Raw genomic sequence first — 26,847 nt, 5'->3', positions numbered from 1 at the left:
CGTAAAAGAATTTGCACCACAAGATAGCCATTACAATTGTACCATCTGCATATTTTGCTTTCTATACCTGCATTTTTTTTTCTTTTTTTTCAGACATGAATGTGGAGCACACCCAGCTGCTGCTTTTTTTGTTTCACAACCTGCAGCTAATGCAGAAGAAAATGGTACTACTGAGCGTTGCCAAGACAATAATTAATGTGGCCCCAGTATCCCAGAGGTAGGAAATATGTCCCCTCCCCCCCCCCTCCCCCATGGGTCTTATAATCGGTTTGTTTTCATACTACTGCAGTACCTTACTTTTCCATTTTCATACCAATCGCACCCTGATATATGTAGCGAGGTGATGCTTGTGAAAAAGCTTAGAATGCTGAGAAAGAATCAGTTCAAAGCAAAACTTAATAGTAAACAGTGACCACATAATTTAAACATATTTCAGCCCCTGTACTAAGTGTGCACCTTGTCAATCTTGTGGCATATGATATGCTAACTCCGTTTGGTATAGACTTATACCGTGGCACTACGTCGCGAAATTAGGGTGGCGTCGGAAGTGACTTTCGCATGATAGGCACTCTGCCACCGAGCTGCCGCGTCTTCCTAAGTAGCCGCTGGGTTTTTGCGGGTATGTGTGCGGTTCTATGTGTACAGTCCTTATTCTATGGTTTTACAGCAAAGGAAACTCGTAATGCCGAGCTGCGTAGTGCTGAAAAAAATGAAAGGGACTGAAGTTATCTTAGGTTTCCTGTTGATTAAAACCACGGCAAGCGATGGGGCCACCGTGCTAAAAAGTGTAAGTTGGGTTTTGAAATCAGATCACCAGTTATGCATCGAACATTCCGTAACAGTTAAGCTTCTTTGTTATTTTGTGTGGCGTGCATTAACCAACAAGGGTACTAGGATCGTCGTTAATAGCTTGTCATTACAATTTCGTACCGCACTGTGGGAAAGCTAGATTAGGGTGAGCCTGGATATATAGGTCAAGTAGCACATTCACCTCAAAACACGCCACATTCAAATTGAAATTTATTTTCATCTCTAAAGATTGAGCTGCCTGCAGTGTAGATAGACTAGCACATGTTCACATACGCAGGAAGCACGGTCATGGCTGCGTGAATCGCAGTGCCGATGTCATAAATGCGCCTAAACGTGTTCAGGAATTTCTGTGCATGAAATAAAATGTATAGAGTTGGTACAGAGTTGGAGGAATTTGATGACCGTAGTCAACAGCTCTGATTACACTGGCTTACATAGTCAGCATTGCCATAGGGCCGGTACCTGACCGGTCCTATCACCCAGCCAAAGCGATCACTTCTTTTGCCACTCACGGTGACATAGAAACCTGCTACAGTGTGTTTCTCGCATGAAATACTACTTAATAATCATAATAAAAAATGGCGAATTCCCGCATGTTTCGTAAAGCAGCGCCCAGTACTAAAACACTAGCATGATCGCAAACAATGATCCTATGGCATTTTGTCTCGCAGACGAAAAGCAAATGCTGGCCATCTCAGTGAGGCGGCTCATTTAGCTTGCAAGTACTACATTTTGCTTGTATTCGCACCAGTGACACCAACAAAACTAATTCAGTTAAGCCCACGTTAATCATGTTAAAAATAAGCGCGTTATGATGAGCTGCACCCAGATAGCAAGTGCCCTCGGCCATAATTGTGGCGGTCAGCGAGCTAGGCCTACCGTCTCCTTTGGCCGTATTTCGATGGGGGTGAAATGCAAGAATGTGCATTGAGTGAATGTTAAAAAAGGACACTAAAGGCACATATTAAGTCAGCCTAAAGTGATAGATTAGTGCTTGAGAATCTCTAAGGCGTCAATATTATCGCGAACAGAGCCTTAATAATCGAGAAACTGAGGTAAATACAGGACATAATTAGAGACTCCCCCGTGACATTCAAGTATTTGCCCGATGACTAAGGCACTGCTCAGTTAAATTATGTCACTAGTACTCAACCACTCGTTGCAAAAAACATTGTATTGTATAGTAAGACGAAATAAAATGCTACTTGTCCAGTTCTATTTCATTTTTAGAAAAACAAACCCATTGAAGTTACTCTTGACAGTGATGCGGGTGGTCGAAAGGCTTCGTTTTTGTTCGACTTTGCGCCGCCCACGCTTTTGCGTTTCAGCAGTTTCGTTATCACGTTCGTGCTGCACTGGTTTTGCTGGCTCGCGAAAGTTGCCCAAACTGGCAAGTAGTGGAAAATTCAACTGTCACCTTATGTTGCGGAATGCCCAAATGGTCTATGCCACGTGACCAAAAAGCAGCTGCAGCGGCGAATCCACCGCTCTGTCTTGGCTCGGTGACGCCATCTGTCGGGTGCCATTTTACTTACCGATGGCAGGGAGGGTGGTGATGGCGTATGCAATGTCACCACTCCCCTGGTTAAGTGACAGGAGACTTGAAGTTGAAAAAGGTATTCGGACCCTCCAGATGCAATTTTCTTCGTAAACTAAGTCCTTTCTTGACATGAAACAAGCATTGAGGCGTTATTTGCCTTTAGTGTCCCTCAGGTATTCAAATTTATTCCGGTGCCCCCACTACTGCATGTTTCATAATGAAATCATGATTTAAGCAGACCCCCATCCCAAGCCCACTGGAAAAAAAGAAAAAAAAGAGAGAGAGAGAGTACCATCCTATCATGCAAGCGGGGGTGGCGAACATAGGCTTAGCCCGCGCGACGTCGCTATAGGGCCTAAAATATATAGATGGCGCCTACTGCTGTTTGCACACCGTGTAGATCTGTGGGCGTGGTGCATACAGGTCTATTGCATTTCTTCGGCCTATTCTCCATTTGTTGCTTTAAAGTCCCTTTGAGGGAACTTTGTCAACTTCAAGTGTTGGCATTGTCAAGGAATTTCGTATCGTGGCACATCATAGTTTGCTCCATTGTGCTTCTCCCTGTGCATGTGGGCTTGTGCAGCACATGTATTATGAGAGCTCATGCCAATTTTGGCAGACAATGCCTGCTACTGTACACAGCCCTGGGCACGTGCATCCTGCTCTCTGACTTTACATGCTTCGTACATATGACAGACTTGGCTACAAAGAACATAAAGGGGATCACAAAGTAGTTCAATATATTGATAATTTGAGATATATGGCTATTTGAAGCTTGTCCAAAACCTCTGCACACCTCAGACAGTTTCCCCAGATTGCGAAAAGCGAGAATTTAAGGATTTGCTTGTCCAAAGCCGTGTCATACACACAAAAGTTAACTTATTTTTTGCATGTGAATGTTGTAATTCACTCGTGCTGTGGAGTGGTCTACCGATTGAAACGTTAATCCTAAATGCCTGCGTCACCCGAATGAGACACCACAGTGCACCTCGCGCATGTTAAAGTGCTTGCTCGTTTTTATAAAGGTAAGGTAGAAATAGATGCAGTGTGGAAGCAAACCAGCTTGTATGGATATGTGCCGTGCCGCCATCAGTGCACTGGTACTGTGAATTGCGCATGAATGTGCCAGGCCACATGAATAATCTTTAAACAGCCAATTGTCGGGAACAGGTAATCCATGCAGGCTGTTGTTGAGTTTTAGTATTGGAACCAATTTCCTGTTAAACCAGTTGTCCTTGCATTACTCAGGTCTTTACCACCCTAGTCCACCCGTCTCTTCTGTGTCACTTGGCGCTCCGATTTTTCATAGTCCCTTTGTTTGTGGCCCTTCCCCTGCGGCCACTGAATTTTTGGGGGGCAGGGTGTAGGAGTTCTGCATTGCATGATGGCGAATTGGTTAGTCTAGATGCTAAATGTGGGCCACCATCATCCCGTTTGCGATGGTTGCAGAGTCATCCTAACAACGCAGAACCCAGTGGACCACACGTAGAACATGTTGTGGCTCATAGCAATAAAGAGCTGCTCGAGAGTGACAGCGATAAGTATTAAGCATAATTAAATTTCAATTCTGTGAAGGTTAACTCTACAAGATTAATCTTTTTCTGATTGCCAGAATCGTAGACGTCCTACATTTTTCTTGTTATAAAATCCGGGCGCATGTTAGATTTCGGGCTTGAACTGATACAAACTGGGTGCTCATTGGAATTGGATAACTACAGCCTCCTGTGAGTGGACATTTTTCTGCCTCTTATTTTAATTCGGCCTGCTAGATAACCAGATCAGTTCTGCCCATCCATTCAAGGTCGAAATAACAGAGGTGGACTATATTGCTATAGATGAGACATGCATGTACAGTCCTTAGTTACATTTTTTCTTTTTGTCTAAGAAAACCCATGCTTGTTGGCTTATTCCAATGCATGCAGCTGTGCTTGAACCCTTTTGTGTATCCTTTTCAGGTTTTATATATCTTTAGTTATCATTTGTACATACATTATGATTTTAAGCTCGCATGTGATGTGTGTTGAGGAAAACCCCGTATTTCAGGATGAGCTTCCTAAATATTTTCTGGGAATATTGGCAATAAACCATACAAATAATACAGTTGAACCTCTGTATAACGAAGTAAATCTTAAATTTTTCACACCAATTTCCGCATGTACACTTATAACAAATATCGGATATAGTGGAAGTACTTATGTCAGGTGCGGCTTCGCGGTGATGAGGTTAGACTAGGTATTCTTTGAATCAGGATAGATTGCATAAAAATTTAGCAGAAGAAGTAAAAATTGTGTGTTTCTTGGAAAGGAACTTGGGGGTTAAAAGTTTAAAATATGGTAGGATTTCCTCGAAAGAGTTTGAAGGGTAGGAGGTGCCATCATATTACTTTGGAAGTTCTATGATTAGGAATTTTAATGAGCTTTATCGTTTTTGACATATTTGCTCTCTTTCTTTTTGGTGGCAGCCCATTGAAAGACATCCAGATTATCTACATTGCAAGACTTCTGCATATCTTTGAGTACCTGATCAAGAACTTGTATGATGCTCCAGCCTCCCTTGTGGACCAGGTGAGGAACAGAGATGGGCTGTATTTAAGGCATAACATCTTCTTTTCTTTTTTTAATATAAGAACTGGAGCTGAGGTGTTCATGTGCTTACGGTCGTAGAGGTTGAGAGTGACCTTGTCAAGCTTGTTTTACATCCGTGCAATTTCTTCCCTACACTCCCAGTGCCACTAGACATCTTTTTCCAGTTGATGTTCCTTTGGTTACCCATCATGGTGGCTAGGAGGTGGGGATTGCTATGACGTAGCACTGCTAAGCTCGTGGTTGTGGATTTGAATCCTGACTGTGGTGGCCACATTTTGATGAAAGCAAAATGCAAAAAAGTTTTTGTTTTTAGATTTGGGTGGATGTTAAAAAACTCTATGTGGTCAAAATTAACCTGGAGTTAATCCATAATGAGATCATAGTTCGGCACTTGAAACTCCAGAATTTAATTTACTATAGTCTAAATTAAATAAATTCTAGAGATTTATGTGCCAGAACCACGATCTGATTATGAGGCACACCATAGTTAAAGGGTTTCGGATTAATTCTGATGAAACATGGATAAAAGAGTGATACACATGTGCTTCATCTAAGCACTGGTCATGTGTTTCATGTTCGTCTAAATGCTGGGCATGCGTGTGCTTTGTCTTGTTGGGTCTCATCCGTGCTCTTGGGACAAAGGAACGACAACACAGTAGTGCAAACAATCGCAAGGGCATTTGTTGCACCTTTCAGACTAATGCCTGCTAGCCGAGTTGCTATCCACAAAACATGCTGATGAGCGTGCGACAAATCGCGGAAGTCCGACTCACCGCGACCGGATAATGAGCGAATATGTTCGCCCCATGCTGGACACCGACTCCTGGTCGCTTACGGTCACGCGAGCGGCGGCGTGTTCGAACGATCGTGTTCATCCATTCCGGGGTAGGCCTCAGGAGACGGTCTCGCAGAAGCATGGATAAGCGCATGCGCAGAACGTCCACTCCGCTTGCCGATCCCGAGCCAAAGAGAAAGCCTTCTCCTTTTTGTGCCCAAGTAACCCCGCCGTTAAGTGGTGTTAGCAAAGCCACACTCGCGCAATCTCTCACAATGCACTTCAACCAGACCGACTGCCGCTGGAACCAAGCCACGCAGCAAAGCCGGATTACAGGAGATGGGAGCTACGAGGGAAAACAACATATCAGGGGATGTGTGAGAGTCACGCATCCCCACAGTCTAAGCGTTTGTCCTCTAGAATCTTAACTATACTACAACAACCGGTCCAAGTTTCCACCTTACTGAAGTCCAAAATATGCTATGTGATATTACAACTATGAGGAACAGTGACAACTGGTCGGTGCAGTATTCGTTGCTGGTGTTAAATTGTGAGTTTAACGTGACAGCCAGAACAAATTTGTTGCAATTGTATGAGCTGACACATCTGTTTCTTTTTCTTCTTTTTTGATCCTATCGGCGAGCGTTGAAAAACTATGCCTAATAGTTGTCAGTCTTAGTGGCACAATCTGCTGTCTTGTTTTCTTGTTTTTATAAATTCTCTGGTATTCAGTGCCTTGTTGTCATCCAGCAGCAGTCATCTACGATTGTCTTTTTTGGACACTCAAGGGGTGTCCAAGTGGGCAGTCAGAAAATGGGGGGGGGGGATTTTACATGAGATATATTTCATTCATTATTACAATTGCCAGCAGTACGGAAAATTTGTTTACAGATTTTTGCTCAATGTCGTGCTTAAGTCTTTCTAAAATTTGGGAATGGTCCTGTGTCATTGCAGGGGTATTTCACATTTGCTCACCCTACAGCCCAATGTGCACCGCGTGCCAGTGCAATGCAGGCAATGCCGTCAAGTGTAAATGTTGCATGCAACCTTGACTGCACAGCACCGGCTCTTTAGGCAGTATTGTGCAAATTCAGCTTGATTCTTCCTGGCTGCACGCGAACTTAACGCATTCCTTCCAGTAAGTGCACAGACTAACTGGTAGGCACCCTCATGGTAGTTGCCGGCTGGTACCTGAACACCAGTTCTGCATTGCCCTTAGTGTAGCCGAGGCATGTGACTTCAGGCCCGATCACCAATGGGTCCGTCACTCCTACAAACATATTAGCATAGTATCATCCAGGCATCTTGCCACTTTTTCATTTTTTGGTTATGAGTGGATGGTCACATTAAGCGCAGTTGAATATGTTTGGCACTGATGTACCAAGCAATACCTGGCACCAAACCATTCTGGAGGCTTTGGCAAGCAACTGTTGTTTCCTTGTTATCTTGAAGCATAACACAAGTGTTAGAAAGCAACATGAGCAGTAAAAGCAATGAAATTTTAAGAATAAACTGCCTGTCTAGCTTCAGGGGCAGAGTAAGTGGTGTCATGTGGTGTTGCTTTCTATGCAAGAACAGAAGTGCCAGTCTCCAAGGTTGGAGCTCACACCCAGTTGAGCTGCGTGGAACATTGCCTGCATCACTCAGTCTAGCCCTATGTGGCATATATTCCAGTGCAGAAAGAACAACAAAATGGAAGTGGAAGGCTGCAAAGGTGTAAAAGGGGCATAATTGCCTATGACTCTGCTTATACAAGGCACCTTTGGAAACTTCCAATTAGAAAAGCTCCATTAGGTGGTGCTCTTAGTACCAGATGTATTCTACACATTTCTTAGATGGTGTTGCTAGGCTCCTTGAGGCTTAGTTTTTGTTGAAGACAGCACTAAGTCTTATTTGCACTTCGCTAAGAAATAAGCGTTGATGGCAGAGTGCTTAAACAATGCTGCTTGCGCCACATTTAAATTGTACCCGACTATAAATCTGTTTTTCGTTGTTTTGTTAGAAAATTAGTATTTGTTTAATGATAAGTTTCTTGTGGCTATTGTCAAGATTTGTCGCAGGCTTTCTTTCTTCTCATTCTATGTTGATAATCAGTGGTGCATTTAGGCTGTCTGAACTAACAAAGCCCCCACAATACTGTGATGGTAACTGATTATCTTAGTGAAGCCCTTGATTTTAACAGGTGCAAGGAAATTTGTTCAACATTCATGGCTCTGCATCTGTGAACCCTGACGCTGAGAATACCAAGCAACATGGGAAGCTGTTTTTTCCTTGCAAAGAAGTTGAGGACAATTTTGCCAGGAACTCTCTCTCAGATGTGGTGCAAGGTAAGTTCTGAAAATGCCAATACCATTTACTGTAGATAAATGGTTGTCTTATGGTGTTATCTGCCTGAAAAGCCATTCATGAGCTTTCATTTGTGGGAGCCAACCTCCACAAGTTGTAGCGATAATCACTGAACACACATAAAGCTCACGTCACTTTGGCTTGTTGCCACACAGACGTAACCTTTGATCGCTCAAACCCTAAGAAACACTATGAAAAGATAATCTGGCACCCACAAATCACTGGTGCTCCTTAACTTTGTATCATGCATTCAAGGCTAGGCAACTCTTTCATTATTGTGCCTATAGAAATGGATCAGTTTGAGTGACAGTTTTTCTACACATTGTTAAATATTTCCGTTGTAATTCTTCTACTAGCAAATCGTGTGTCATCTGAAATGATGACTGAAATTTAACTATTTGTCAGATTTGACAATTTTTGGCAGATCAGGGAACCTATAAAAATAAAACTTCGACTGGAGGTATCATCCTAGCTATCCTCCAGTGCTCCTAGCACTTCTTCAATAAAAAGGTGCAAAATTTGTGCTTTGGTCAACTCGGCAACATAATTTTTAAATGACAGCAGCAGTGAAAACACCGTAGCTTCTCTTGGGTTGCCAATCTTGTTACAACGGACCCTGATAATCTGACAAAAAACATCCGTTTTATCTGAAGTCCGTACTATCCGAAATGCCTCGCTTCCGAAACTTTCGTCACAATGTCTAACAACTTTATTGCAAAGAGTGAATGACAAACATCCAAAGTAAAAAACAAACAAAAAAAAAGTCAGTTTTGCCCGAAAGGCGAAACATCGATTGTGATAGCAAATTAAGCGAGATAAGTGCGGCAACAGCAGTGAGCAATTTAACCTTCGTGGTGTCTCTACCTTCAATGCGAACTAAACATCAAAAACACAGTGCATACGAAGCTACCGGCACTGGGCGCACTTTGTCCACATTGCAAATCACTTTCAAGATATGGCGCCCGCACGGGCGCGCACTTTGTCCACATAGCAGGTCGCTTTCAAGATACGACGCCCACATGGGCCCACACTTTGTAGACATCATAGACCATTTTCAATATACAGCGTCTGCGCGGACGAGCACTTTGTCCACATTGCAAATCCCTTTCAAGATACGGGGCCCGTGCCTCAGCTGCCATTTCATTTCATTTTATTACCTTAAAGACCCACGAGCGGTATTACATAAGGGGTGGGTACATATATTTTGGTGAGCAAGTCTTAACACAATGAAACATGACTGGTAACATTATTGGCAAAGTTGGATGAGCATGTGATGGCTGCGATGTCATTGGGTAGGTCGTTCCAGTCTGCTGCAGTACAGGAAAGAAATGATGTGGCAAAGGTGGTAGTTTGGGCACGAGGTCGGGAAACTTGAAAAGGATGATGAGTGCGATGAGATATGTGGGCTGGAGGGACGATGTAGGGTGCGCGGCCTAGTGAACTATAGAAAAATTCATGAAACAAGCAAAGGCTGGCAGTGCGGCGATGAATTGATAAGGGCAATAAGTCGGATTCAGCTTTCAATGCTGACACACTGATGTCGTAAGAATATGATGATGGATGAATCTGGCTGCTCTGTTTTAGACTGATTCGAGTGCATTTATAAGGTAAGCTTGGTGGGGGTTCCAAATGGGTGAGGCATATTCTAATTTTGGTCTGACAAGGGATTTGTACGCTAATAACTTCACATGTTTAGAGGCTTGGCGGAGATGACGTCTTAAAGATCCAAGTGTTTTATTAGTGGATGAAATGATGTTTGTAACGTGTGTGCTCCAGGACAGGTCGCCACACAAGGTAATGCCTAAGTACTTGTATGATAGAACCGGTTGTACAGGGACGTTAGCTATGACGTATGGGAAATGAAGTGGGTTGTGGCGACGCGTGAAGGACAGGATTTTACATTTTTTAGGGTTAAGTTCCTTTAACCAATTGGCACACCATTCCTGAATGCGGTTAAGGTCGTCATGAAGAGATGTTTGGTCAGAAGCATTATTAACCTTGCGATAAATTACACAATCATCGGCGAACATGCAAATATTACTAGAGACATGCATTGGTAAATCGTTCATATAAATTAAAAACAGAAGCGGACCGAGGACAGACCCTTGTGGGACACCTGACGTTACTGGAATAGGATTGGAGTTGTGGTTGTTAACGGTGACATACTGTGAGCGGTTAGTCAAGAATTCTTCTATCCATTTAAAGATATTAGAGGGGAAGTTCAAATATGAAAGTTTTAGTAGTAAGCGTTTGTGAGGAACCTTGTCGAACGCTTTTGCATAGTCCAGAATAATAGCATCGGTCTGTAGGTTAGAGTCAAGATTAGCATGCAAATCATGAATAAAAATGGCCAGCTGTGTTTCGCATGAGAAGCCTTCTCGAAAACCGTGTTGCGCAGGATGAAAAAAAGTTGTGCCAATCAGGAAGTTCATGACATTGGAGTAGATGACGTGTTCCATGAGTTTGCAGGGTAAGCTGGTAAGAGAAATGGGACGGTAGTTAAGTGAATTTTTTTTTACCTGATTTGAAGACTGGAATGACGTTACCGCTTTTCCAATTGCATGGTAGTTCACCTGATAACAGTGACTGTGAAAAAAGAAAGCATAAAAATTGTGCACAAATATCCTTCTTATTTTTCAAAAGCTTTAAGTTAATATTGTCAATACTGGGTAAAGATGAAATTTTCATGGTTTCAATTAGGGACAAAATGCCAGATGATGCGAAGACAACTGGTGGCATAGCATAATTTACCACTGAGGGTGGTGCTGAATATGATGGCAGTATTTCACTTTCTTTCATAAATATGGATGAGAAGGCAGAGTTAAACATAGTAGCGCACTCAGCATCAGTGAAAACTGTGCCTGACTCAGCTGTGAGGGTTATTTCTGCTGTGTGATGCGGATTGATAACTTGCCAGAACTTTCTGGGGTTACTAGTTAGCATATTTAGCAAGTTTGAGTGAAAAAAGGTATGCTTGACATTAGAAATAGCGGCGAGATATGATCTTTGAGCTTCGTGATATTTTACGCATGCGCTATGCGTCCCCTGAGACTTGGCTGAACGCTAAAGGTGCTTCTTTTGGTTCTCCAAACATTTCAGTGTTTTAGTAAACCATGGCTTTTGTGAATTAGAGTGAAAACTAATTTGGGGGATGAATCTATTAGTTAGACTTTCTAGTTTGCCTTTGAACAGTAACCAATTTTCTTGAACACTGCTGGAATGAAAACGTGATGAGAAGACTTGAAAAAAACGTGTTAAGTTCATTATTTATGGCATCATAATTTCCTTTGTCATAAAGACGGGTGGTTTTATGGTATTTGCGGCACCAGTTTGGCGTAAGGAGAAGGCTAGCATGAATTACTTTGTGATCGCATATTTCAGGTAGGTATGTAATGGGCTGAAGGCTGTCTGGGTGATTGGTTAATAAGAGATCTAAAATATTTGCACAGTTCTGTGTTACACGGGTAGGTTCAAGTATTACCTGAGTAAGGTTGAAGTTGTTGCAAAAATCTAGCAAAAAAATCAACATATCAAACAGCAGCTGCCGGAGTAGAACCTCTCTCTCTCTCTCTCTCTCTCCTCCACCACCCACCTCCCCATGCCTCGCGAAAGAAGACGGCGCGTTTCTGCCCTGCCTTCCTCCCTCTTGTGCGCGATATTGAGCCGCAAAGTCATTTGTCAGCCCGTGTTGCCACGGCAAAAGTAGGTTTTATACAACCAATTTTGACAAAAATTGTTGATAATTTTGTCCGCTGTAACCGATAGTCCGTTGTAGCGCGCTCCATTAAAAGCAAACTTAGTTGCATTAATAAAATAGGTAGAACAAACTAAGGCTGAAATATGGTCCATTATATCCAAAGTTCTGTTGCGCGAGTCCATTGTAACAAGCGTAGACTGTATAATACAGGCTGTTTTAACACTGTCTCAAACAATGGTAGATGCACATGAATGCATGTCATTTTGGTAATTGTGATCAACTAATATCAAGTGCAACTTTATTTTGCCCACTGTTATTCACTTTTATCCATCAGCACTTCAACAGCATATGCACAAATTATTATGAGCAATCCTTCCCATTGTGTCGGTTTTCTCTCCCTAAACAGCATGTAGTCAATTTCAAACCGACCTCCGACTGAAGCTTTGCTAGCTGTCTAATCTCTTACACTTTGAACACTGCCTTTGCAAGTGCCCTTATTCATTACTGTACAATATTGTGCAATGCTCCACATTAGTGTGTAGCACTGTACAGGAACTGAATAGAGCATGTGGAGGCTCCAGCACCTGTTTGAACGCACAGTAGACCACCTTGTTTGCACAGAAAAGCTGATCTAATGAAATAATCAAATATGAGGGGGCTTCTGCATGATCCCTAACCTGACAGCCATTGCTTCGCAAGCCTAAAAAATGCAGTAAAAAACAAACCAACCGACTACCACAGTGAACAAAAACATGCGCAGCACAGTCGTCGTGCAAGCTGCAGAAGCTGCCCCGTTGCACCTCGTCGTCGTGGTGAAATCATTCAGTGTTGTTCACTTGAGCATAAACCGCACTGTCCACCCCCGGCTGCGGCGGCGAGCTGCAGCTTCTGCTTCTCTCTGCACAGCGGTCTGTTGAGCCCAATGTTACCTGGATGCAGCGGTGCGTGTAGCTCGACGCTTCATTTCTTTAGCAGCCGTCGTACTTTGCAAGAAGGTGCCATTATGTGCATTGACAAGCAATGGAAGTCTGTGCAGTGATATCAAAGCTATAAACCGCCCGCACTAGCTGGGCCTTACTGTCAGTGCGCACACTAGACATCGTGAGGCACCTGGTGCTATAGTATGCAACTTCAATTTGTGCATGCAACTATGTAGCTGCATACGAACGAGACACCTTGTACAATAGGACGCCTCTAAAGAGCTTCCTTTCCAAGCTGCTTGTAAGCACTTGCCGAGTGGTAAGGACTTGCACATAGGGTGCGACATAACATGAGTGCACATTTGTGAGCAGGTTACCCAGATGTCGAAAGGAAAAGCCTTGTGTTAATTACTCCTCTCCACCTTGTGGGTTTCCGCAGAACTATTACGTCAAAGTCTTTGGGATATTCTATATATTCGGTGAAAGACCTTAAAAAATTTTTAAGCATAGAGCTTTGTGTTTTCTGATAATCAGTATTCCATTCGATATTCGTCTGATATTTTTCTTGATTTGATTTGATATTCAATTCACAATCTACTATTCGGTATTCGCACACCCCTAAAAATTATTACCCTTCTTGCTCCTCTCCATTCTGAGTGACGATATGAAGGTAGGTTTACTTTCCTTTTCAAAATGGTGGGAGTTTTGGCAAAAGGCTTTTAGCACAATAAGCAAGTACCTAAACAGCAGGGGTTTGCGAATACTGAATGATAGATTTCAAATAGAATATTGAATCGAGTCAACAACAACAACATAAAAAACTCTGAATATAGAATATCGGAAAGTTTAACACAAACCTTTATGTTTGTGGGTACGCCCGTGCCTCCGTTCGCGTCAATTGCCGGCCACACTAGCCACCTTCTGCCTGAACTCATGATGCATGCATTGCATGGAAATCCGTGCATAATTTTTATGCATTCTTTTGCTGCTGTTTAGCTTCCTGCGAATGCTACTGTGTATATTCGACACATTGCTGGAACTGTTGCGCCCGAGTGTCATGAGGCAAGACGCCAATTGCATTCCTGTAGTCTGCCATGGTGGCGTGGACTTTGGCACGATGCAGGAGAATGCAGATGAAAACACATAACTTGCGGCACGTCGCTGATTGGTTTAGCAGTTTTGCGACCACGGTCGCGCAACTGAAAAATCGAGCAGCGAGCAACTGTCCCAAAATACTCACTTTTCGAAAAAAGCAACCATTCGCAACTGGTCGCTTTGCAGCCAACTTGGTCGCGCGACCGCTGTCAGTCGCCGGTGTGAAGAGCCTTAATGCGTAAGTTGTGGGTATGGCTCCCACTGACAAGTCATCTTTTCGTCCACTTTCCATTTTCATTTTTTCTACATTTAAATTTCAACTACAACTAATTACCCCAATGCTTTCTTTGGCTTCATTGACTGCAGGCTTTATGTGGTAATGATTAACAAAATCAAGCGCTTCGGTTCCCCTTCTTCTCTTGCTAGCTATCAGTAACTTAGGCACCTATGAATTGAGATACATAGTATGCTGTATTCTTATTAAAGGGCAAACCAAATTAGCATGCCAGCACTGATAACAACTTGGTTTGTATATGAAGGTCTGGAAAATATTTTTTTATCGATAGAATGTTTGTCAAATAGAATTAAGTGCTTTTCTCCACCTGAAGCTGAAGAAATAGCGCAGTTGCCCTAATTACCAATGGGGTTTTCAATTTAATGATAGGCTATACTGTGCCTAATGGAAATCCTCTATTGCTTCTAAAGTATTCCTTTCCAGATTTATTCCAGAAAACAGTTATTCCGTCTTTATGTATGACAGGTAGTTCCTGTGGGTTATCGTTGGCTCGTTATAAGGCCGATCTGTGGAACAAACAAAGGAGGGGAATGCTCATCATGTCACTCGGCACCGCTCTGCGGTGCCGGTGCCCATTGGTGCCACATACGTTGACCACGGTGGGCGCTGACGATAAAGAGTTCGCAAATGGGGAGGCCCTCAGCAAGTTCACGTGACACCCCTCCCCCCCCTCCCCCAATCGCCCTTTTCTTTCGTCCACATCTGTCTGTCTGCAGCCAGGGGTCAGTGCGCTGTCACATGATATTTTTGAGCCCGCCATGTAAATAGAAAGCTATAAAGTCTTGCAATAGGTCGCTTTTTATAGTTTTGCGACAGGTCGCTTGAAGTTACGAAAAGATACCGCTTTGTGCCTACGAACGTCGTTCAGAATGAGGGGCCCCGAACAGTATTTCATAAAGATGGTGGCCATGAACATTCAATGGTCATCTCGTGCACTCGCTTTCATTAGTGAGGCGGTTTGTGGGTGTTTTGAGGGCCGTGCGACTGCTGTGAATAGATCTGCATTGAGTCTGCAACCGTAACTTAAGTCACCAACAGGCGCCGACTCATTCTCCGACACAGGCCTAATGGGCTAGACAGTGTGGCCAATGGTGTGGCCATGATGAAAATTCGCTGCCGGCTGATGTGGTAACAGGCTGCAAATTGTTGCGGAAAGCTTGTCGCTAATATGTTCGTATGGGTGGCTCATCAGTGATTGGTTGCGAAATGACGCATACAGGTTAGACTGATGGCCATTGAAACAGCGTTGTGGTTCGCTGTTGTCCAGCTGGCAACTACTGTGAGCATGTGTGCCAAGTTTGTCTGTGTGCGTATGTGCGTAGAAAGCTCCCAAGTGTGTGAATCTGCGTGCATGAACACTGAGCTCGCTGACTGATCACCCCGATCTTCATAGGTGCTTCAGTGCTTTCCACACGCGCTGTTTTTGTTGTTCTCTTTGTTCACATAGCGTTAATTGTTTCAATCTGTCTGGTCGACCTGGTTGAACTTTGTACCGATAAATATTGCACGCTTTGGGAACGCTGCACACGTCAAGGCACTGACCATGGCTGGGTCATTCACCGAAGGTACTGGTATTCAATAATTTGAATATTTGATATTCAATTCATGAGTCAAATTATTCGAATGTTCACTATTCGATTCGACATCGAATATTCAAGTACAGTAAAACCTCGTTAAACCATACCTGCTTAAACAGTAGTTTCATTTTAAAAGTAGTTAAGTCAAATCCCTGACTCAGCGGCCATTGAACATAATGTGTTTTGTCTCTGCATAAACCGTACCAGCTTATTGCATGCATATCAGTTAACATGTAGCATTCCCACTTTTCGTCGCGAAATCATCGCGTACGGCGGCCTGGCAGAACGAGCCTCAGTGATTGGAGTGGCCTCCAAGCACAAAGCTGAGGGCGCTTGGAAGGATGAAGCCACATCAACATCAACATCATTTTGGCACTATGCCAGAGTCAGAGAGCATTGTGACCCGGGCTGTGGAATCGTGCAAGCTAGGACAAAAACCGGGTGCCCAGCATAGAAGAAAAATTGGACATTGTTTGTGCTATCGAATGTGGCACGAAGAAGTCGGTGCTGGCACACAAGAGGGATCTACCGTTGACTACGGTGTGTAGCATTTGGAACGCGGAGAAGTTGCTCAGCAGTGCTGCTGCGACCGCGAAAATACGTCAGCTACGAGGTTCAACTTTTCGCCATCATTGCCTTTGTTATTGCTAAAGTGTTGCCTAACGACAGTGATGATGATGACATGGAAAGTGAAAGTATGGGCGATTCAGGCCAACAGTGGCAGATGCTGCACATTTCATCACCCTCATGCGGGTGTTTGCCAAGAAGAAGGGGCTGATGGAAAAGTTGGCTCGTAGCTTAAGTGAGTTTGAAGCCGCTATCGTCACTGCTAGCTGCCGCGGCATCAAACGAAAATAAGACTTTTGTCCTCGAAGTGAATAAATATTGCATGTTTTCTGCCCTTTCATCCCACTCTCTTGTAGTTCAGATTTTAACAGGTAAGTGGGCGATCTCATGCTATTTCAGTTACCGTAAGAATGCGCATATAATACAAGGTTTTTTCCCTATTATTAGCATCCCAAATTTTCTCCTCGTACTATATGCGGATCTGAATGAAAATTTCAGTCAGAAATTTGGGCTATAAGTTTCGGTTTCGTTATTGCTGCGTGGCTATGGCTTGACTTCATTATTTCTGTGTGGCCACGGTTTGGCTTCCTTATTGCTGAGTGGCTACAGCTTGGTTTCGTTATTGCTGTGTGACTACAGCATCGTTTCTTTATTGTTGAGTGCGCACCTTGGCAGCACACATGCAAACCATGCTTCGCGAAGTGAATCTTCTTTATTCCGCATTGAAGGACCAAGATGTCCGGACCACGAAAACAGTACTCGGCTGCTTTCAAGAGAAAGGTTATTTTAGCTGCACAGGACATCGGCAACAGTGCAGCCGGGAGGCAGTTTGGTGTCAACGAGGGAAGCATTCGTGGATGGCGTCGACAGAAGGAAGCCGTTTTCATGTGCAGCGGAACGCGAAGAAGCTTACGCGGCCAGAAGAGTGGGACATTCCCGGAAATCAAACTCGCCCTGGCGGAGTTCATATGCCAACAGCAAGCCGCGCATCTAGCTGTGAGCGAGTTAACAAGCGATAGCGCAAATGCGCTGCCATTTCCTATTACAGGCAATGTGAAGTGAATGTCATGTATCGCTCTGGCAGCATCCTACTCTGGCGTTGCTCACCAACTCTTTTGTTTTGGTTTCCTGTTGTTGCCTTTAAAACACTATGTAATAGAAAAATGACAAAGCGTGCCTCAGGTCACTTGGACCCCATCAGATCAACTTTGCGAACTGCCACAAAGCGAGATTGCCACTGCCGCCACCTCATTGCACGCGGATTTCACCCCTGGCACAACGGGCAGCTCAGCTGCCATCTTGACGGACGTCATGCGAGCCATCTCGCTGCTGGCGCAGCTGGACAAGGCACATGGACAAGGCACAAGGCACACAAGACAAGGCACATGGTATTTCGTCGCGCTCGGCTGATTAGAGCGCATCGGCGAGCTTCAATCATTTAGTGGCACCGCTGCGAAGAAGCACGTGAAGGCTCAGCAGAGTAGCTGCTCACTGTACAGGATCTCCTGCCATATGAGCCCTATTGAAAAGGGATTAATCATCAGTGAGACCTGTGACCAACGCACAACAGCCAGTGCCACCTGCCAGAGGAACTGAATGCGTGCTGGACTGCTCACCAATGACGACTTCACTGCGGGTTTGCAAGCCATGCCAAAACTTGCAGCATGGCCGACTGTGAAGACAAAGTGCACTTGGTGAGCGCCCGAGGCCAAGTGCACTTCTTTTTCACACTCGGTCTTGGGCACTCACATAGCAAGTGCGAGGGGAGAAAATGAAGTTTGAGTAAAACAGGCATTGTGGCAGATGGCCAGCTTGTCTGGTTCTTTACAGTGAGCATATCTAGGGTAGGGCCTTGGAGCCCCTTCCCTTTCATGATCTGCCAGTGTCTATGGAGAATGCGCAAGTGCCATGGGGAAATCCGAATAACCAGAGCAAGTGAAAAAAAAAATAGACAATCGATCAGCGACGGACATATTGCAATAGGACCGATACTTTGTCAAATTGGCTGAAGGGCAAGGTTTCTTTTTTTTTTTTCATTTATTGATGCTTATTTGTCACTGTGTGCATTTCCCTGGCACACGATTTCTGCTGTATCGCGTCATCGCAAGCCCGCCTATCGCATCACGAAGTGCGCATGCACCTACTGATTCGTGCGGAATAAAAGCAGCCACGCTATCTTCAATAAAGCATTCCATTGCTTGCACCTACTGCGTCTGTTGTTGTTACCCGCGCTACAGCAGTGGCGACGAGGGTGGGGCTTCATGTGAGCATGGTCAGCGACTGACAGGATCGAATGATGGCATCTCGCCCACTGGTTTTCAACGAAACGGTGAGCAGCTGGAGCACGTACAGGATACGGCTGGAAGCTTATTTTGAGGGCAATGGAATTACCGACACGGCCAAACGCCGAGCTCTGCTGGTGTCTTCATTTAGCGATAATGTCATGCGCATGTTGCAAGGACGCCTTCCAACCGTGTCGGTTAACAGCCAGACTTACGATGAAGTCGTTGAATACCTCGAGGAACATTACAATCCTCAAGTTAATGAAATAGTGGCGAGTTTCTCGTTCTTCATGCGCAAGCAAAGGGACGGAGAGAGCGTTCGGGAATACATTGCCGACCTTCGGAGACTGGCGGAAAGTTGCATCTTCGGCGACTCGCTGCACCGTATGCTGCGAGACCGCATAGTATGCAGAATCAGGGACGACGACGCACGACGCTGCCTATTAACGCGGAAGAAGCTAACTTTTGAGGAAGCAGAAGAATTTGCCATAGCTTCAGAGAAGGCGCTAGGCGATGTTCATGATATGCGAGGAGCAGACCCAGTGACTATGGGAACCAGCATCAATGTTGTACAGTTGCAGTGAGGACGACGACCCTGGACGAAGTGGAACACTGCAAAGGACAACCATTCATGTGAGCGTTGCGGCGGCCCCCACGCAACACACATGTGCCGTCATCGAAACACCAAGTGCCACCATTGCGGCAGGAAAGGTCATCTGGCGAAGGTTTGCAGTAGTGGCCGCCCTCGAGAACGTGGTGCCTTTGCCGTCGAGGAATCGGAAGGTGAGAGCGAAGAAGAAATATTGCTTGCTCTTGTCGCTCACAGCTCCGCCGACAGAGCTATGTTGAAGCCTCTCGAGGAAGAGTTGACATGGCAGGGCCGGAAATTGCGAATGATTCTAGACACGGGTTCTCCGGTCAGCGTCATACCGAAGAACATATTTAAGAAACATCCCAAATGGTGGCCGGCACTGGAAAAAAACATCTCTCCGCTTAACATGCTTCCTCGGGCCATTGCCAGTTGTCGGCGAGATAACCATGAGGGTTCAGCCTGGATCGACTGTTGTGACCAGCACGCTAATCGTGGTGGCATGTAACGGCCACTGCTCTGCGGCCGGAACACGATAGAGGCCTTCCGTAAGGCAGGTGTGTCCTTCTGGGACACTAGAACCACCTCAAGTGTAAATGTTCTTCGTGATAACAAGATGACGCCGCTGCTCGATGAATTTTCGGATCTTTTCGAGAACAAGCTTGGCTCTTGCAAGGGCCCCCCTGTGCAATTACACCTCAAAGAAGGAGCCCGCCCACGTTTCTGCAAGGCACGTACAGTGCCTTATGCCATGCGCTCCAAAGTTTCGGCCGAACTCGACTGTCTTGTGCAAGACGGAGTGCTTTCGCTGATAAGCATTTCAGATTGGGCAACACCGATGGTTCCGGTAGCAAAAAAGAATGGCGATATACGATTGTGCGGCGACTTCAAGTTAACAGTCAACCCGGCGTCTCACTTGGAACAGTATCCCCTGCCCAAAGTTGAAGACATATTTGCGGCGCTTTCGGGAGGCGAAGTCTTCAGCACTTTGGACCTACGCAACGCGTACAATCAGCTGCCGCTGGACGACGAAGCCAGAAAGACGGCGGTACTCAACACACATCGGGGCCTTTACTGCTACAATCGCCTAGCATTTGGGATTGCTTCAGCCCCCGCCTTGTTCCAGCGACGCATGGAATCGATTTTGCAAGGTTTGCCGAATGTTCAAGTGTACCTCGACGACATCATTGTGGCGGAAAAGAAAAACGACACATCAGTACTGCGGCAGGTGTTTCAGCGGCTTAGTGAACTCAACCTGAAGTTGAACAAAGCCAAGTGCTGGTTTAGGGAAGCACAAGTGTCGTTTCTGGGGCACCGCATCGATGCCAAAGGTCTTCATCCTCTGCAAGATAACCTCGAGGTGGTACTGGCCGCGCCGAAGCCAACATCGGTAAGCCAGCTGAAATCGTTCTTGGGCTTGGTCACTTATTATGCTAAATTCTTGCCCAACTTGTCAACGACGCTGGCTCCCTTATATCGCTTGCTAGCAAAGGGGGTGTTGTGGCAATGGGGGCCGTCCCAGGACAGCGCATTTAGAGAAGCAAAGAGTGCCTTAGGGAAGGCTAAATTTCTGGTCCACTATGACTCGCAAAAACCCCTTCGACTGGAATGCGATGCCTCATTGGTCGGCTTGGGCGCAGTGCTGTCCCACCGCATCAACGGCGAAGACTATCCGATAGCTTTTCGCTCTAGAACCTTGACGCCGGCGGAGCGAAATTACTCGCAACTGGAAAAGGAAGCGCTCGCCCTAGTTTTCGGTGTGACAAGGTTCAGAGACTATCTTTTCGGCAATAAATTTTGTCTGATAACGGACCACAAGTCGTTGACAGGGCTGTTCCATCCCGAGAAACCAATTCCGCAGGTGGCGGCGGCCAGGATACAGCGTTGGGCGCTCCTTTTATCAGCGTATCAGTATGACATAGAATTCCGGAAAGGACCACTGCACGCGAATGCTTGCCGCTTGAATGAGCCGCTTGCCGCTGTCGGAGCAAGGGCACCCTGGTGAAGATGATTCCGTCGAATATGTGCTACATGCGCAAGCTTTGACAAATTTTTCTCTTAGCGCAGAGCAGTTGGCAGACAGCACGAGCGAGAACATGCTCCTCAGACAGGTGAAGACGTGGATCCTTTGTGGTTGGCCAAACCAGCTGGGACCGGAGCAGCAGTGACTTCAGCCGTACTTCACCCGCAGATATGAACTCACTGTGAGTAAAGGACTAATATACTGGGGTCATCGCGTAGTTTTGCCCGAGACCGTGCGGGCACTTATTCTGAGAGAACTTCACGACACCCACCCAGGCATGACTGCCATGAAGCGCCTGGCCCGTACGATGTTTTGGTACCCCGGATTGGACCACGACATAGACAAGCTGGTACAAAGCTGTCAGCAATGCGTGCAATGTTGGCCCATGCCAGCGGTACAGGTCCCTTCAAGTTGGCCTAAAACCAACAAACGTTGGTCTCGCCTGCATATCGACTATGCAGGGCCAGTGGAAGGTCACATGATCTTGGTGGTGGTAGATGCGGAAACGAAATGGATAGAGGCAGTACCTCTTAAAACAGCAAGTGCAGAAACTACAGTCGAAGTACTGCAAGGGATCTTCGTGCGTTTTGGTCTGCCCCATACAGTCATTTCCGACAATGGGCCACAATTTAGCAATTCAGTGACTGAAAGGTTTTTCAAAGATAACCATGTCTGTCATGTCACCTCCGCTCCATACTATCCGCAGTCAAACGGATTGGCGGAGCGTGCAGTGTGCACCATTAAGGAAGGTATCAAGAAAAATAAGGATGGAAGTCTGCTCAGTCGTATTTCCAAGTTCTTGCTACGCTACAGGGCAACACCGACTCGAGATGGCAAGTCGCCTGCGGAGATGTTGCTGGGTTTTCAACCCAGGACCTGCCTAAGTGCACATTTTCCAAAGGAAGAGGTGGCACGGGATTCCACGGTGAGCAGACCCTCGGCACCGTTGCCGCAAATCTTTTCACTGGGAGCGCCTGTTTGGTCGCGGCAGTACAATCAGGCTCGCCAGAGATGGTTACCCGGCACGGTGACGTCAACAAGAGGTAGGCGTATGGTCACGGTGGACACCACAGGAGGGCTGCAGCGCCGTCACGTAGACCAAGTGCGGTCACGACTCGCAGCGGATGAAGCAAGAATTCTGCGCAACTCGACCTGGAGACAACCAAGTCAGAGAGTGTAATCAACCTTCAGCAGTGGAAGACGCTGAACCATCGTCAGACGGATCACTTGGTACATCCCTTGCTTCCAGTGAAGCAACCTCAAGTGTACCGGCGGGCTTAGGGCTTCCTAGGCGTTCTACACGCACAAGGAGACCACCCGACAGGCTGGGCTTCTAAGGGGGAGGAAGTGCCGTATCACGTCATCGCAAGCCCGCCTATCGCATCACGAAGTGCGCATGCACCTACTGATTCGTACAGAATAAAAGCAGCCACGCTATCTTCAATAAAGCATTCCATTGCTTGCACCTACTGCGTTTGTTGTTGTTACCCGCGCTACAGCAATTTCTTGCTATAAGTGCTAGATATGTGCAGTCGCTTCATGATCCATTAGTGGTATCTATGCATGTTTGATTAGTGTATTACATCTGCTGTGTGTAGTTTAGAAATAATTGTTTTATATAATTGAGGTGACACACAACTGTGAGTGCACAGGTGCTCGATGTGCCTTTGCGTACGATGAATTTTAATACAAGTAGGCAGCCTGGACATGGAAAAGAACAATGTGAGAATGGGACATGGAAATAGGCATGAACACACTAGCTGAAATAGGCATGAACACACTAGCTACACTGCACAGATGCTATTTTATCTATGATATATACCTACAAGGACAACAAAAATAGCGTCCTTGAATTGAGCGGCTGTATGTGTCAACTTGTGGACATAAGTTTAGCAGATGAACGGGATAGCTAAGCTAATGACAACTTGTGAGGAATTAACTCTTTATTGAAATGCAGAATTAACTGTGAATTCAGGTTCAGTCTGCGTTTATCTTCATCTTTTTATATAATAATAAGAAAATGAAACAGCGAGTTGAAGAAAAATGTTCCATCCTTGTGCAATACATAATGAATGCAATTTTTCATAAAGTACTAACTCGTGCAGCTTCATTTTCTGTTAACTGCACGTGGAGCTTCCTCGTTGCACCAGAGCAGTATGCTACTGCTACAAAGCATCGTTTCCTTGCTATTACAGCATACGTTTCTGCTCCAAACTGTGATTTTTCCTGCTCCGAAAACTGCTCTAAAAGACCAAGTGCTGCTTCCATCACTGTGATACATAACTTGCTATACAATAGACCTGACATGAATGACATGGCATATATTTCTTTAACTAGATATATTCTGAATATGCATATAATGTCATGCATGTCATAATATGGTTGGCATAAACTTCAAGATTTCATGGCTTGTTGGTATGTCAAGGCGTGACATGATTCCCATTAATGTTGTGACATGCGTAAGAAGAATGCCGTAAATTCATGTCATGCATGCATGCATGCATGGCATGCCATTATTACCATGACATGAACTTATGCTGACCCAATGGACTAAGCTGTCTGCTTCGTAACGTGGCTCTCGCCTCTGATTCTCCATGCTATCTGCATTTGAGCCAGGTGGCATGTGTAAGATCTCAGCAGCAGAATACCAGGTGGTGATAATCTGTTGAAACAGTGATTGAAAAGCAAGTTCCCAAGGAATGTTGATTTCCTTGTATGCCACAGTACTCACTCTCACATTCTATTCTCTTATGATTGTATTATGCATTCATTCACATATCAACTACTGTATAGTTTCATGGGCTAACACATACAGTACTTACCTTGCACAACTGCAAATCGTCCAGAATAGAGCAATCAAAGTAATAACTTTTAGCTTATACGACAATTATTACAAGCCAATAATATCACAGTGTCGGACATAATTAAATATAACATAGGTGTCTGGTTATGTGAACATATCAACAATCAATTCCCCTTTTCTTTCATCCCGTGTTCTTCACTAGCTAACACTAACAGTACAAGATTTGCTCTTAACAAGAACCTCATCTTACCCAAAGTCTGAACTAACTACGTCAAGCAAACTGTTCATTTCAACACTTTTTTATTATGGAACTCGCTACCATTTGTTTTAAAATTAATGGTGCTACACTCATTTATTACAGAATTCAAAAAGTTTCTTTTGAGCCAACCCAGTCTTGCATAACCTTCCTTTTTTTTTATATGTCGCATAATGTATGCATTTTCATTTCCATTGATGAATGCCACAGTTTACTACATCATGCTTATTAATCACACATAAAACTGTTTAAACATGCCCAATTTTTTTTCAATTAGTTCATATTTCAAATGTGGCTCAAGTGGTGGCACTGGCTAACACTCTCGGGGTTCTACCAGGAAACATAGATACCTAAGAAAGTGGATGGGGAACGGCGCCGCGGTAGCTCAATTGGTAGAGCATCGCACACGAAATGCGAAGGTTGCGGTATTGTTCCCCACCTGCGGCAAGTTGTTTTTTCATCCACTTTCATTTCCATTAAATTATCGTTTCTTTATTTAATTTATTAAGCACAATTAATTTCCCCTATGTTGTCCTTGGTGTCAGTGTTTGTTGGCTTCTTATAATATGACTAATAAAAATTGGGCCCCTCGGTTAACTCCCTTTCTTCTCGTTTACTTCTGCCGTCAAGTCACCCGTCTGTGTTCTCCAAGTGATACCACATCCTGCCGTCCATGAGCATTTAGTTTCTGCATTTCTTACCTACTTCTCACCCCCATGCCGCTCGTTCGCATAAGTTCACTCATTCATAGAAATCATGCAGTCGGTACCGTCATCATCATCTTGCTGCTGTTGTCACACACATGCACTCCCGCGTTAACTCTAGCTCACTGTACCCTTGTCACACAAACAAATACTGAAGTTACAGAAATACATTGGTCAACCTGGTAACGTTTTGCGGAACCACAAACATTGCTGTATAGCCAACTGCCTGCAAAATGCTTTGTGTAACGTCGATTCCCACAATGCTTGGGATCTGCACAATTTTGTTTTTCTTTAGTGTATCTTCTTTACACGCCAAACATACTAATGTCACCCATTAAATGCAGTTTTGCAGCTACATCTTTTCATATCAGCCAAGTTATCTATGATATTGTGTAGTGCAGTCAACGGCTTCAAATAAACCCTCCTTACCTAAAATATTGCTAAGCTACTAATTTTAGTGTTTAACATTAAGCAGAATCTGCCAATATTCAGTTTTCATTTCTCTAAAAACAATTACGATGTTTTGGGAAAATGTCGTAAATCAGCAAATATTGGTCAAAATAAAATCTTCAAAGCATGTGTAGACCATTTTAAATTAACATACTCATCTAATTTGAAGCTTCCCTACTGTACCCTCTTTGTACATATATCAATTTATAGTATTGAAAAAAAAAAATTTCAAGATGTAACTGAAAAGGACATTGCCGAAAAATGCAAAGTAGCGCAACGTCAAGTGAGAACCTCATGCAATATTTTTTAAATGCCCACTGGTTCATCTCCTCATTAATTCTGCGTAAACCTTTCAGCACAATCATAGGATGGTGTATAGGTAGCGTCAAAAGTTTACGGGATGGAAGGTATGAAGAAAATAAAAGTTACTGAGCCTTGTCACGCAACCTGGATTTCAAATGTGCTTTGTGTACTAGTGTCTTAAACCAACATAGCATTGTATTGTTTTAATGTCTAAAAGCTAAAACTGGGCTGACATCTGACCTTTTTGTGAAACCCATATCTAAACTTTTGACCCTGCCTGTACATGACCCTGCAGAACTGCCTGTACATGACCCTGCAGAACTAAAGCTCTTCTAGGGGAAACTCCAAGTTTCTCCAAATTTTCATGGCTCCTGACAGAAATGAGCTGAATGAAATGATGGGCTTACTTTCCTTGTGTGCTCTCGCTGGCAAAAAAAAAAAAAAAATACTACCAGCAATTCAGCCTTCCCCAAGTACAAATATATCAGACAAAAAGGAAAATGTACAATTGTATATTTAAAGAAAGATGTTTTGTGCTAACTTGATGAGAAATAAATTAATATGCGAGGTCAAAAGGACATTTGGTTGCCTAGAAATTTCTTTGAACTGCTTATAATTTTTCTCTTATTGTAAACTTTTATCTTTAATAGAAAAGGGGGACTTTATTAGCATATATTGTCTATCATTTAAGTTTCAAGGCTACTGTGCCCATGGTTGGAGCAAGTACTGGGCCATATAGTGGTGCTGTTGTCACTGATGTGCAGCTGTTTTGAAATTATAAACAGCGAGCAGTATTGTGTTGGCTTTTCATCTCTCCTGCGTAGGTGATACAATTGCAGCTGCTCACATTCTCATTGAAGATAACAAATTCTGACGATTGTGTGCTGCACAACACACCATCATACATACGATATTGTTGCTGAATGAGGGTGTTTCATGGAGTACATTGTCATGTAATTTATGGTGTTCCTTTCATCCTTTCTTTAAATTGTCACAATTTTCTTGCTGTTCATAGCATCATTCTTTTTCGGTGTCTTAAAGGGCCCTTCACCAGGCTATATAGCAAATATAGGTTATACGCTGGAAGTTTTTACGTGTCCTCTAGGGAGAGTTCTGCCCGCACACATTCTTCAAATCGACTCATTAATAGCCGAGATAAAAATATTTCAGTGCCGCAAACCCGTGATTTCAGCAGGTGAGCTCCACTGACAAGCAAGACGCTCTCTCCAC

At 44.4% G+C, this 26,847-nt stretch overlaps 1 protein-coding gene across 4 annotated transcripts in view; it reads left to right on the top strand.

Annotated features, from left to right (window-relative positions):
• The window catches only part of poe (E3 ubiquitin-protein ligase-like protein poe), a 549,114-nt gene that overhangs the window by 185,486 nt on the left and 336,781 nt on the right, over positions 1 to 26,847 (top strand). For all 4 annotated transcript variants that reach the window (XM_075691124.1, XM_075691117.1, XM_075691109.1 and 1 more), the window contains 3 exons: positions 94 to 217; positions 4,812 to 4,914; positions 7,893 to 8,037. In XM_075691124.1, the coding sequence (XP_075547239.1) occupies positions 94 to 217; positions 4,812 to 4,914; positions 7,893 to 8,037 (372 nt within the window). The remainder of the gene's footprint in view (positions 1 to 93; positions 218 to 4,811; positions 4,915 to 7,892; positions 8,038 to 26,847) is intronic.

This window comes from Dermacentor variabilis, chromosome 1 (assembly GCF_050947875.1).
Source record: "Dermacentor variabilis isolate Ectoservices chromosome 1, ASM5094787v1, whole genome shotgun sequence".
NCBI classification, from domain to species: domain Eukaryota; kingdom Metazoa; phylum Arthropoda; class Arachnida; order Ixodida; family Ixodidae; genus Dermacentor; species Dermacentor variabilis.
Note: the sequence above shows the minus strand (reverse complement) of the source record. Positions and strands in the feature narration are given on the sequence as shown.